General features: G+C 43.6%; 1 protein-coding gene across 1 annotated transcript in view; it reads right to left on the bottom strand.

Moving 5' to 3' along the window:
* Nucleotides 1-13,261, bottom strand: part of scyl1 (SCY1-like, kinase-like 1) — a 19,331-nt gene extending 6,070 nt beyond the window's left edge. The window contains exons 1-13 of the mRNA XM_063190068.1: nucleotides 13,116-13,261; nucleotides 12,363-12,503; nucleotides 10,969-11,091; nucleotides 9,990-10,210; nucleotides 9,232-9,322; nucleotides 8,304-8,459; nucleotides 7,152-7,310; nucleotides 4,459-4,566; nucleotides 4,057-4,170; nucleotides 2,986-3,141; nucleotides 2,156-2,344; nucleotides 1,378-1,453; nucleotides 368-592 (exon numbers count right to left, since the gene is read on the bottom strand). Coding sequence (XP_063046138.1) covers nucleotides 368-592; nucleotides 1,378-1,453; nucleotides 2,156-2,344; nucleotides 2,986-3,141; nucleotides 4,057-4,170; nucleotides 4,459-4,566; nucleotides 7,152-7,310; nucleotides 8,304-8,459; nucleotides 9,232-9,322; nucleotides 9,990-10,210; nucleotides 10,969-11,091; nucleotides 12,363-12,503; nucleotides 13,116-13,223 — 1,867 coding nt within the window. The 5' untranslated portion in view covers nucleotides 13,224-13,261. The remainder of the gene's footprint in view (nucleotides 1-367; nucleotides 593-1,377; nucleotides 1,454-2,155; nucleotides 2,345-2,985; nucleotides 3,142-4,056; nucleotides 4,171-4,458; nucleotides 4,567-7,151; nucleotides 7,311-8,303; nucleotides 8,460-9,231; nucleotides 9,323-9,989; nucleotides 10,211-10,968; nucleotides 11,092-12,362; nucleotides 12,504-13,115) is intronic.
* Between the last annotated feature and the right edge of the window lie 558 nt (nucleotides 13,262-13,819).

Genomic DNA, 13,819 nt, shown 5'->3' with positions numbered 1-13,819 from the left:
ATATAAAATCATACAAAAAGAAGCAAGACAAACTACATTTTGAGAAAACAATATTGTGAAATAATAAGGAAAATGGACACAAAAACAAAAACCAAGAAACAAAGTCAATAGATGTAAGTCGTGATCTGAAAAAGCAAAACCGTTTCCAACTGTTGAAATAATAAGAAAAACAGAGAGGAAAACAATACAGAACAAACAAGGACAATAGATCTAAAAGTATTTAAAATATGTAGACGTGTCTGAGTTGCGTGCAAGTAACTAAATAACAAAGAAGAACAATAGATCTAAAAGCATTTAAAAGATGTTAAAGTGTGTGTGAGCGACTAAAAAACAATAAAACACGAATCGGACCACCGTAAAGCCTTACTTTTACCGGCCCCGTCTGCAGCAGGGCTTGCTGCGTTGGCTGCGGCGCCATTGGCGGTTGCTGTGGCGGCGGCTGCAGGGGTGTTCTCCTTGGCTGCCCCCTCGGCCCCAGCCGGTGTGTTGCGGATGAGCTTGGAGGTGAGAGAAGACACGCCTCCGACGGCCCACCCTGCCCAGGTGGCGGCCTGGCCAGCGGCCCCGGGACTCATCGCCATCACCTCCTTCTCTGTGTGGGCACAAGGGCAAGGGGACACAGTCAACAATCAACGGTAAATAGGAAGTGATATTCATTTATTTGGCAGATCACTTGCTGTAAGTAGTAAGTACATCAGTCACAATGAATACTTTGATTATGGCTGGGGCAGCATGAATGCTGTTACACTGTGCACTTCTAAAGATCTTCCTGTCAACTTCAGACTACTTGCTGCAAGTCCAAACGGCTTCACGGTGGAAAATTAAACCACTTATGGTCTAATTTCAACATGAACAATATTACACACACTACTGTCACATCTGTCAAAGACAGCATGGCATTCTTTCACTTGCAACGCCATCTAAAGCAGAGTTTGCCCCAGCACTTTATTGCTAAGGCGGCCACCTTGACAAGAAACACCGACCACCTTGACTAGGTCCCCTGAAAAGATACATTATGTAACATATTATTTCATGTTGAGAATGTCATTTCTAAATATGCTTAGCCAAAAAATATATACTTTTAGCGCCCCACCACCTTGACTTACAAAACTTCTGGGGGAAACACTGTAAATCAGAGAGTAGAGAGAGAGAGGTTCCATTGGCCCATTGTTTCCGGGTTCTACAATTGCAAGGGGGGGGATCCCCCTTTAGGCAGACCTAAGCAGACCTAAGGACTGTTCTATTCAATGCTAGGAGTATTATGACATGCCCCTTTAGGCAGACCGGAACCTGGTCATGTTAGGTGCCCATAGAAACCTATTACATTGGCATATCTCTATATACTTAAAGAATCTCTGGTAAAGCCATTATGAGTACCTAATTCTTCCAGCTGGGACGGGTCTTCCGATACGGTCTCCAGCTTGTCGAGGAAACTCTTAATGGCTTTGAATGCCTGGAATGGAAACAGTCGGAGCAAATGTGAAAAACTTTTCTCTGAAAAAAAACCTGGACTTGCATTCCATTTGAAAAAAACAAAACAAAACAATAGTATGAGGTCGGTGTCCCTGGCAATTTATCAGAAATAGGCCTCACTCAGGAAGCAGGAGGTGTGTAGTGAACCTGGTCTCTGACGTTCATGTGTGTGCGCAGAGTGTGGGGAGTATGTGGGGAGGGCTACATACTGCAGTACTTAGTAAAGCATAGCGTGCAGTGTGTGGGGAGGGCTACATACTGCAGTACTTAGTAAAGCATAGCGTGCAGTGTGTGGGGAGGGCTACATACTGCATACTTAGTAAAACATAACGTGCAGTGTGTGGGGAGGGCTACATACTGCATACTTAGTAAAGCATAACGTGCAGTGTGTGGGGAGGGCTACATACTGCATACTTAGTAAAGCATAACGTGCAGTGTGTGGGGAGGGCTACATACTGCATACTTAGTAAAGCATAACATGCAGTGTGTGGGGAGGGCTACATACATACTGCATACTTAGTAAAGCATAACATGCAGTGTGTGGGGAGGGCTACATACTGCAGTACTTAGTAAAGCATAGCGTGCAGTATGTGGGGAGGGCTACATACTGCATACTTAGTAAAGCATAACATGCAGTGTGTGGGGGAAGGCGAGGATGTAGGAGGAGATGTGCAGTGTGTACCTGGTCTCTGACGTTCTTGTCGGGGTCGATGGTGAGAGTGCAGAGCGTGGGCAGGATGCGGGAGGCGCTCTCCATCATGCTGAAGTAGTGGTGCGTGGCGGCGAAGCCCAGGACGCCCGCCGCTCGGGACGCTGGGAAGGGATCTTTGGTGGCCCGGCAGAACGCCGAGATCAGGACGCGCTGCCGCGTCTGGGAGAGGGAAAGAGAAACATTGATTGCAGTTCTTTTATAAAAACTGCTTGGTCACCGGCTGGATGAGCATAGATATCGCCGACATAAAAACATCATGATCCCCGCCACCCTGCCACCAGAATGGCTACAGGTTTCACAGAGTGAAGATTTTATTTCTCTTCAATATACATAAATCTGGTACCACTGTAAGGAATTGGTTGCACTTACGGGTTCATTAGGCTCTGACTGCTCTTCAGAATCTTGAAATCATAACAGCGGCCACAAACATAACAATAGAATTCTCATAACAAAACAATTATAGAACCACTGACTACTGGGTTCTTTACAACCGTATTTTTCAGGCTATAAGTCACACTTTTTTCATGGTTTGGCTGCTACCAAAATGGCTACAGGTTTCACAGATTGAAGATAGATGAGTACCGTATTTTTCTTTTTTTCATGTTTCGGCTGGCCATGCGATTTATATTCCAGTCGACGAACAGTAACCACACACCGCTTGTCAGATAGAATCACATACACTACTATGGATATAATAACACTTCAAAAATGTGTGACTTGTAGTCCGGTGCGATGTTCATGTTTAGAGAAGGAGGTAGACAAGGTAGATGTAAGGACATGGATGTGCATGAGTGTCTTACTCCTGCGTTGAGGTAGGGGGCGATCTTGCCAAGGCAGACGGTGGTGTTGCAGCGGATGGGGCCCTGGTCGTCTCGCGCCTGTAGCCTGGCAAAGTGCCGCATCAGCTCTTGGTTTAGATTCGTCTCGTTCAGCTTGGGGGCCAATAGCAGCATGGACTACAGGACAGAACAGAAAATAAATGGCTCAGTGACAATTTCTATTTTATTCTTGGGTCAAAGTTTTTTGGGCTCAGACGTCAGGTGGTACAACCATAATTTAATCAGTAATTGGTAAATAATGTACGGCAATAAATATGCTCCTTAGATAATCCACTGAAAACAAAAAATACACAAGTTTAATCCATACAATAGAAGCATCAGCTGTGGTTGCAGCACCCTGACTTGTGCTACTACTAAAATGTCATGGACCCTCTTGCAAACAAACTCTGTCAAGCCTGCTCTGAAACCAGGCACTGAGCCTGCAACTCTGCCCAGCAACTTGCTCTAAATGCACTTTGCAAATCAGGCATTTAGTTGGCTTGGCATCCTTTGTCAGTTGTAAGTCACTTTGGATAACACTGACGTGCCAAAATGAATGTAAGGTAATGTAAGGGCAGTTGAGAAGTTCTGGCAAGTGTGTGCTCTTGTGACAGGTTGACAGAGTGAAGTGGCAACGGCTAAGGACTGGGCTCATTCTTAAAAGGCTTGCTGGCTTAGAGCGATATTTTCTAGACTTAAACACAGTGCGTCATAGTATGCCCATTTCATAATCTTGTGCAAATATCATATAGCACTAAAACCTTACTGGAGTCAGAACACTCCACCCATGTAGGTACTTGCTGATCCTGCCATGTTGCCTGTCAGTAAGTACTGAGCCACAATTCATCCCAAATGACTATTACCTCAAGACACGACTAAAAGTATTCATATAATATAATCAGAAAGCAAGAATGAACTCTATGCAGGAAATAACCAGATGTTGCCATCAACCTGTAAATGTTAAATGTCAGGCTGCTCCTGTCCCACACCTGATTTTTGGGACCCGATCGAGACACGTTCATGATGCCTCTTTGTCTTGTGAAGTGCCGTTACCTTAACCGTCTGTTCTCTGATGGCTGGGTTGGTGTCTGTAAAACCGTGCACGACGTGAGGGAAAATCTGGGAGTTGACTGCTGGCTCATTCAGATACTGAATAAACTGCTCCATCTGGGAAAATAGCAAGGGAAGGAGAAATGTTCACACGTTTTGCTTGTATGGAGAGAGTTTTCATACATAATATGGATAGAATCTAAAATCTGTTTCTGTTGGTAGACCTGTTGATATTAACGCCGAAGGAAATGGGGGATTTTGAGCATTTTTGATGGTGGTGTCTTCCATCAGAAACCTATTAGTGGAGTCTGCTGTGTAAATAATTACCTCCACCAAGAAGGTTACCGCGTGTTTTGACTTAGGGAATGTAATGGGGGAAAGTACTTCAGTGACAAAACAGCTCACCTGCTGAAGTAACCGTATTCTCATGGCCCGGTCTGTAGAGGAGAACATTTTTACTATGACTGGAATAATCTTCTGTTGGTACTCTTCCGCTGACAGGTACTTCCCCACCTACAGTAGCAAACACACACAAACATCTCAACTGTAAATGACTGGCTCTCAGCAGAAATGAAAAGCTGCTACTAAAAAAAAAGCTTTTCATCTTTAGTAAAAATGTAATACAAATTACAAAATATAATTTAAAACATTAAATAATCCTACCAATTGTAATTAATATGACAACTAATTGTAGTCTTATTAAAGAACATTACACAAAATAGACTGCTAATATACTATTTACATCAATACTGAACGCTAATGTTTACATTGTTACCGGCAGTTGTGTCTATGAAGATCCTTATTGCTCCAGGTCACCTTAGTAAAACAGTTAAGCCGTGGGCAATTTCACGGGAAGCCATTTCGTCTCTTACATTAAAGGGACAGTTTGGTCAATTTCAACATGCAGTTGTATTGCTCACGCTACCCTTGACTTGTCAGTACCTGGTGATGCCACATTTTTCGGCTCAGCCCTTTCCGAGATATGAGCAATTCTAATGGGGGCAGCGTTTGTTTACATTTTTAAAAAATGAAACATAGGCCAACTCTAAATATTTTCCCAAAAGGTACTGCTGTTTGCTAGTTGTCTGCTGATGTTTTATAACCTTTTGGATGTTTTTGGGAATAAATAAAAATGTTTTTTTGAAATGTAAACAAAGAGCTGCCCCCATTACAATGACCAGGATCTCGGAAACGGCTGAAGAAGAAGAAAAAAAAATCTCAGGCACTGACAAGTCCAGGGTAGTGTGAGCATTACAACTGCATGTTGAAATTGACCAAACTGTCCCTTTAAGACACTTCGGTAACACTTTATTTTAGGGACACATCTATTAGCACTAATACATACAATATTAATGCCTGTGTAAGTAACTTGTAAGGCATGTACTAAGCAAAATTAGACAGTTGTTAAGCATGTATTCACAAATGTCTTGTTCATGCCCAATTAGGGATTTATTACTAATATAACCTTAGTAAGGACCAGTAAGCCTATATTTCTATTTATTAGTAAGTAGTAAGTGGCAGAATACAATGTGTATAAGCTCCCGACACACTGTGTGAACAAACCCTGAACAGACAGAACAGATGCAGAATAAGGGTCCCTATTCTAAAGTGATGCATTGGTCAGCCCAGATGGCTCAGGGCCTCTGCACTACCAAAGTCCTAGGGCCCCCACACCACCCAGGCCTGCACTACCTAGCCCCCCGATCTACAAAGTGTAAGGGTATATCAAATAATTAATATTTACCCAGCTGAGTCATCTAGTTTTCTCTTGTTCATATCAATGAGAGGAAGGTAACAAGAGCCTATATATAGCAAGGATTGAACGTACACTTGTCAATGGCGGTGGGTTGGTGAGATGTAATTTTTTTTCATGTACCACTGAGTTTTAATTGTAAAAAAAAACCCCAAAATAAATGCAGAACATTAGAATAATAGTTTTGAAGCAAAACTAAACTACTCTTTTGTGATAATTAAGTGAATGTTTGAGAACATTAGCTTCAAGAAGTGCAGTGCATGATGGGTACGCAATCTAGGCCAACAGACAACCTACCCAGCTCTGAGCCTACGTCCTTAGCTCCTCCCCTCACTTGTGAAATTTAGTTGCTATCCAAACAATTTGCCATGTACGTAACAACAGAAATATTATCATTGCTGCATTGGCCATGCATTGCATTTCTGACTAAGGGCGTAGCCTACCCATCATGCACTGCACTTCTTGTAGCTAAGTTTTCTCAAACATTAACTTATTTATCAGAAAGGAATAGCTTAGTTTCGCTTCCAAACTATTACTCATCGTTATATTCTGCATTTATTGTAGGGTTTTTACAATTAAAACTAATTGGTGTATGAAAAAAATGACATCTCACCACCCACCGTCATTGATAACTTTACGTCCAATCCTTGCTATATAATGCTTCCAATAACTCATTGACATAAGTGAGATCTTCATACCTACTGAGACTAATGTAGACTCTGAAATATTCTTACACTTTGCTTCCCGGGAGGAGGGGGGGACGTAGAGAGAGAGCCCTAGGTAGTGCGGGGGCCCTAAGCCATCTGGGCTGAGCAATGCATCACTTTAGAATAGGGACCCTTATTCCACATCTGTTTTCACACTGTTCAGGGTTTGTTCACACAGTGTACCAGGAGCTTATACACATTGTATTCTGGCCCTAACTGCTTACACATAAATAGAAATCTAGGTCTACTAGGTCCTTACTAAGGTTATATTGGTAATAAATCCCTTATTGTGCATGAACAAGACATTTGTGAATACATGCTTAACAACTGTCTTATTTTGCTTAATACATGCCTTACAAGTTACTTACACATGCATTAATATTTTATGTATTAGTGCTAATAGATGTGTCCCTAAAATAAAGTGTTACCGAAACTTCTTCCGATCATAATCAGTTTACATTATTAGTTAAAAACTATTCCACCTATTGTTCTGTATATTTCCTGTGCACTTTGTATCTGCAAGTGTTGTATGCTGTGATTATGTCCTTGACAGTAAGTCGCTTTGGATAAAAGTGTCTGCCAAATGTAACGCAATGTAAAAAACTACATGAGAAGCTAATGAGCTGATGAGACAGTACCTTGAAGAGTGGCGTGAGGACCACGGCGCCAGCGTTGCCGAACTCGAAGGCGGTGAGGAGCTGGGGGAGCACTTTGTGTTTGCAGAAGTCCTCTGGGAACGAGTCCAGATTCTCACTCAGGTCCTGGAAGAACTGCTGCTTCTCCGCTGGTTCTTTAATCTGTGCACACACACGGTCACACACACACACACACACACACACACACACACACACACACACAAAGTCATTACACATCTGTCTCTCCAACCAAAGATAAAAACTACAAGAGAAAGCGGCCCCTATAACCAGTCACTGCCAAACTAATCTGTAACCTGGAGCTAATACGATCCATTTCAAAAGAAGTAGCACGGCTGGCCTGTCTGGCCTCCGCAGATAGACTCCCATACCCTCGCTTGAGCTGAAGTTAAAAGCTATAAACCCTGTACAAATAAAACTTTGTTGTTGTTGCTGTTGTTGTTGTTATGATTTCTTCTAGTGAGCGTGCTCATCTGCATATCACAGGAGACAATTAGCTGAGCTATATGCAAAATGGAGATAGGCGCCAGACATGATGAGGTTATGGTCCTCAGAGCAACGGGGAGGAAGAGGAGGTGGTAACCTGGCCCACTGCTTAACGCTACTTGCGTGTGATGTACTTTGCACCCTCTTCAGGTGGTGCTAAGACATATGGGGGAAAACAGGCAAATAAACAACCAGACAGACAGACAGACAGACAGACAGACAGACAGACAGACAGACAGACAGACAGACAGACAGACAGACAGACAGACAGAGTAATTGCAATATCTGACCCAACACCTTCCTAAAGGCCAGGTTATTAGCTTTGCTATATGCAAAAGGGAGATAGGTGCCAGACACGATGGGGGAAATGGTCCTCAATGCAGGGGGAGGGGGAGGAGCAGATGGGGGTGTAGTCACAGACGATTGATGAGGTAGACACAGTTTATAAGGAGTTTCTTCCGGAATCCATGAGACGCAAGGATCTAAGCTGCAATCCTAAGACAGCCATGCCCTTTTTGGACACTAGGAGAATGAATGGAGTTCAATGGAAAAATCACACCCATTTAGGAGACCAGACTTGATCCCACTTTGTAGCATTGGCGATGTGATTTATCTTGGTTACCATATTGAAAATATTTGTTGCATAGTCACCTGGATTTCCTCCAAGAAGAGGTTGCTCTCCACAAAGCTGTTGCTCAGGAACCCGCCGGGGCCTTTGCATTTCTGGAGGAAGCTGGCCGGGTTGGGCCGCGACTTGGGGTTCGCTCCGACCAGCTCGCAGTAGTGGGGGACCAGCGCCTTTGGAATCTACGGAGATTGACAACAGACATCTCTGGTGAGCTTTTTGGGTGTTAGTAAACTTACCAAGTCTTTCTTGATTCCTTGATGGAACTAACTGGGGGTGTGACTTCTTCTGCATTTATGTATGTATGCTACTTGACGCCTTAATTTCCCTCAGGATCAATAAATTATACTCTACTCTACTCATAGTGAATTGGTCTTAGCCTCTCAATAAAGAGCTGTGGTTGGTTAAGGCCAAAAAGGTGGTGGAAATAAACTGCAGCGTGTGTTACAGAGTTGTTTATGGGAACAGTGGCTTTACTCATGCATTTTAAGGGTAGAAAAAAACAGGAATTCCTGACTAATCTGGAAAAATAACATGTAGGCAAACACAAGCACTCCTAGTGTTTATCGCTTCCTCACAGGAACAAGTCCAATATTGTGTATACGCAGCACACATTTAACTGATTATTTATTTTACACCTTCTCTTAAAATTGGGTGAACTATGGATACGTTCTTGTGGGCAAATGCATGTGGGTATGATGCAATGTCATAGAGGACAGAGGAGCTAACTAAGCCCATGCAAAGCATGTGATGTTAACATCATGCTGCAGAGGCCTGTGTTTACACAATCAAATTTGTATTTGCTTTCTTGCAAACATTGTTCATTTATACAGTATACTGGATGCATCCTCATGAGTCAATAAGAAACCAATTAAATGCATTAAACTGGTAACAGCGTCATGAAAAAAACAGAGACAGTTAAACCTCTACTTATTCTGATGCCTGTTTACGCACCTTTCCGAGGGATCGTAGGGATGATGCCCGGGCCAGCGGGCCGTTGAATACCTCCCAGATGAGGCAACCCAGTCGCCACACATCTCCCGCCCTGAGGAAGATATGAAGGGAGGGGATGATGTCAGACAGGCAAAAGAACATTGTGTGCGTTCCAATATGCAACCTTGCGTCTTGTGGCCTCATACCAGGAAGTAATAGGTCATGATGACATCACTGACAACAGCATTATATTTCAATATCTCGCAAAAGCTCAATTCTAATATCATATTCCCATTTGCAATTGGGATGGTGAATGAAAAACGGTCTACCAAAAGTTGTTGTGGTTAGGCTGACAGCTGGGAAACTTTATTGTTTTCTCCACGGAGGCGATCCTACCCTCAACCCCCTCCTGCCCAACAACTACTTCCTGTCTACCACTAACTTCCTGTTTCAAGCCATGATGGCCTACTACGGTACTCAAGGTTGAAGGGGGGAGATTATGAACATCCCAACAAAAGGTGCCGGACAAAGGCTGACCCAAGAGTGAGTTTGCAAGTCACTTATATATGTTTTTTTCCCAAGGCAAGATTACATTTTGACCACCATTGTCTTCATCAGATTCTCTACCTAGAGCATTAGTACCCATCTCACCAATCCTGCTACCATCAACCCTCCGCATCAACTCTCATCAGCGTCAGCTAAGCTGTCATGTAAGTCAAAGTGTAATGTAACATAAACGTCCCCGTTTCGAGCCACGATGGCCTGCTGGGGGTACTCACCATGTCTCGCCCCCGCTGTTGGGGTTCTCCGGTGGGTCGTACTTCTCCAGGTCGGGGTGCACGGTCCTGGGGGGCAGCAGGCCGGAGGTGTCCCCCTGCTGAGACGTCATGTAATCCAGGCCTCCCAGTTTCCACTCGCCGGCTCGGTCCACAAACACGGTCCATATGCCCACGTTGTTGTGAAGCAGGTGGCAGTCGTTCACAACAAAACTCAAGGCTTTCTGTAATAGGAACAGCGCAAACATATACCACTGGTGATGAGCGAGATGCTTCAATCTTCTTGTACTTAGGTGTAGTTATCATCCTAGAAGTGCATATTGAAAATAAAAAAGGCATGCTATTCCATCTTGATTGACGTGGGATGAGTTGGCATTCTTCAGAAAGATGAGACAAGCACTTAAGACATCAATAATCGATTGTAGCAGGGCTTGTTAAGCGATTGTGGTCTGAGGTGCTAGATTTAGGGCTGTGGTAAAACTGGTAATTCCTGTATAAAATCATTCTACCTCCAAGTTAAAGAGAAACACTATGGCATGACAAGCAGGCAGGCAATACTGCAGGCAAATGTCAAACATTCTTGTTGCAGTGCTGTTGGGATTGACACTGTTTCTATGTTGCAAATCTACGTATATCTAGCTAATGCCTGATGATATAACCATTTTACAACTATTTCCTTTAGATTTCTTGCATATACAGCAGAACCAACTTAAAAGGGATATGCCACCCCAAGGTCCAAATGAATGCCTCCCTGCAGCACCAAGACTTGAATAAGTGGGTGGAAGCGTTTTCCAAGTGACCCAGCCATTGTCTGAATCTATCAGCACTGACAGTAGTTTAGTTTTGCATAGTAGCTGCAGTGTCTTTGAACCTGCTACCCTCTGATCTAACGACCAGCGCTCTTACCATTGAGCCATGGCTGAACAGAAAGAAATAACTAAAAAGGACAAAAAAACAAACATGCATAAAATAAACCACTCACCACAATCTGGTGAAGACCCCAAGAGATCTCCAGCTCTCCTGAGCCTCCTCTCTCAGGCTGGGCCTTGACATGCTCCGACAGAAGAGTCACCGGCTCAGTCACCAGGTACAAGCTTTTCTCTGTCTGGAGCACAGAGAAAACACACAGTCAATTTAACAATCCTTCTTACACTGCTTGCATGAAAAAAAACTGTTCGTTGAGTTTTAATGTCAATGTAGCAACTATGGCTATTTCATGGCCAAAATGGTTAGAATTGCATATTTGCTCAAAAAAGCAAACACAGTCATAGGGTTCTTTCTCCATTATCCTAACCCCCGCTTTCGAGCTGTGCTTGTGGCCTTGTGCTTAGCTGGTGCCCTGCCTCCGTGGACGAAACAAAGTTTGTCCGCTGTCAGCTTAGCCACAACAACTTTTGCGGGACTTTTACCCATTCAAGATAGCGACTGCAAATGAGAAAATTACCTTTGAATTGCACTTTTGTGAGACACTGAATTAAACTTCAGTCGTCAATGACGTCTTGCGACGTCATCACAAGGCCACAAGCTCAAGGGAGGACGGGAGTAGGATAATGGAAAGCACCCAGAGGCTGCTATTTGAGGATTGTTCTCCGGTTCTCTCTACAATGTGTGTCAAGGGAAGGTGAAATAGGGAGAAAGCTATTGGGTGAGCAGGAAAGGAAATGTGAACCTATTGGGCAGATGTCTGTGAGACTCACCTCCGACTGCATTGCACAAGATATTGCATTGAGGATGAAAATACAACAAATTGATATGTTGCAGCAACAAAAATCACAACGTCAAACATGGATGGTAAAAAACAAGAAAATATGGTGGGTTATTGAAACAATAATGTCAATGAGAAAACAACACCCCTCATTACTCACTATGTTCTTTCAACTGACAAGAATCAAGAACAGGGCTTGACATTCACTTTTTCCACTTGCAGGCCACTGTAGCTTGTGGTTTTCTCCGAGTCACTAGCCATTGAGCTTTTCTACAAGCCAGATGAGTGCATTGGCCTACCTTCCTACATGTAAATAAATTTAACAATTAGAAATGGAGTAACTGAGCTTATAAACAACTGATACACAAGGGTCAAATAATAGAATACCGGTAGACTACTCTGATATGTCATACCGAGAAATAAGATACCTGCCAAATCGGCAAAGGGACACTGAAAATATTACCAGCCACTGCCAAGTTTTACCAGCGTTTGGCCAGTTGGCAGGTGCCAATGTCAAGCCCTGATCAAGAACACAAAACCTGTGCAAGTGCACAGCAGCACTGCTAGTGCTGTCAATATAAACAGACCACCACATCTGTATGACTGGTGAACATGCTCCATAGCGTCCATGGTCCATCTATAATCTAAACCGGGCGAAAAGTTCAACTCACCTCCAGTCCGTCCACATAGGCGAGGATGTTGGGATGTCTCAGGGTCTTCATGCGCTTTATCGCTGCCTTGGCCAGCTGGGTCTGTGCGTCTGTTCCTTGAGACACCTCGTACACAAACACCGACACTGGCTCCCCAGTAGTCTGCACGACATTGCATGACAGATGTTAGCAATGATGTATTGCATGGGACATACTGTGTGATTATGATACGACAGATGACCCACTCCTAAGAGCCACCTTGTTATCATGGCTAGTTTGCGGTCAAAAGTAGCATTATGGACAACAGCGCTGAATGCCAGTTCCATGTTCCAACCCAATGTGCAGAAAAAGATAAACGTCAGTGTTGTTGGGTTGATATGACATGACATGACAAGACAAAACTCGGAGCATGCTAGCACGTTAGCTAGCTGTGTTTTGGTCAGAGGATTTGACGTGGCGGTACAGTACGTGGCTTCTCTAGCAGTGTCTTGTTTGCCTGATGGATTGCTAATGAATTTCCAACACGACCAGTTCGGTTTATGGTCTACATCTTGTGACAACAGCTTGAATGGCTTCACTTTTACATTGTTAACACTCACAGCTAGAAGTGTACAAAACCGCCAGGGCGTTTATTCAGATAGATGATGTTGGACAAGTTAGCACCTAGCTTGTCAAGCGAAATACAGCCCGAGGACTCGCTAGCCAGCTAACATGGCCTTGATAGCTTTGAGGTCTTGTCGCGTAGTTCAGCTACTACAGCGAGATTGTCCTTACCTTTCGTTTGCCTCGGTGTATAGTCCATATTCCCGAGGTCTCTTGCGTCTCCGGTATGATTTCATAATTAAAATCCTTCACGGGATCCCGTGCAAAAAACGACCACATCCTTGTAGGTGTAAAGCCTACATCAAACACTGGCGATGAAGAAGAGACTATTCTGTTGTCAGCCTCTGGGGGGCGTGCGTGAGTAGAGTCTAAAATGTTTTTTTCTTTGTGAGTGTGCCTGTTTTGTGCCCTCCAACACCCAACCATCAAACTGCCACCAACACGCCCACACTGGAAGTTGAGTATGGCTCCTTGAAGTGCCTTTGGATTTTATGTACTCTGAGGCAGTTTTCCAGGCTCTGCCTCGCCGAGTTGGTTATGTGTCATTAAAAATTGCACATTTGACATAGGCCTAATTATCATAGGCTGTGTCAGGCTCCCAAAATGCAACATCCCCCTCATACATTTTTCTTATATATTTCAATGCATTTTTCTCCCTATCTTTATACATTTGTGTGTTGAGCTTTGGGACATAATGGTGCATAAGGTCCTGATTCAAATACTCTGACACTGACACATCAGAGATGGTGAAAAGACGGTTCCAAAAATCTTTGGATACATTATCCATAGCCTATGCATGAACATTTGGGGTGACTTTAGGTTTCTTAGCTCTCCATCACTCACATATTAAGGCTATACTTTCCCACAGGCCACCA

This window comes from Engraulis encrasicolus, chromosome 23 (genome assembly GCF_034702125.1).
Source record: "Engraulis encrasicolus isolate BLACKSEA-1 chromosome 23, IST_EnEncr_1.0, whole genome shotgun sequence".
NCBI lineage: Eukaryota > Metazoa > Chordata > Actinopteri > Clupeiformes > Engraulidae > Engraulis > Engraulis encrasicolus.
This window is presented reverse-complemented; position numbering and strand designations above follow the sequence as displayed.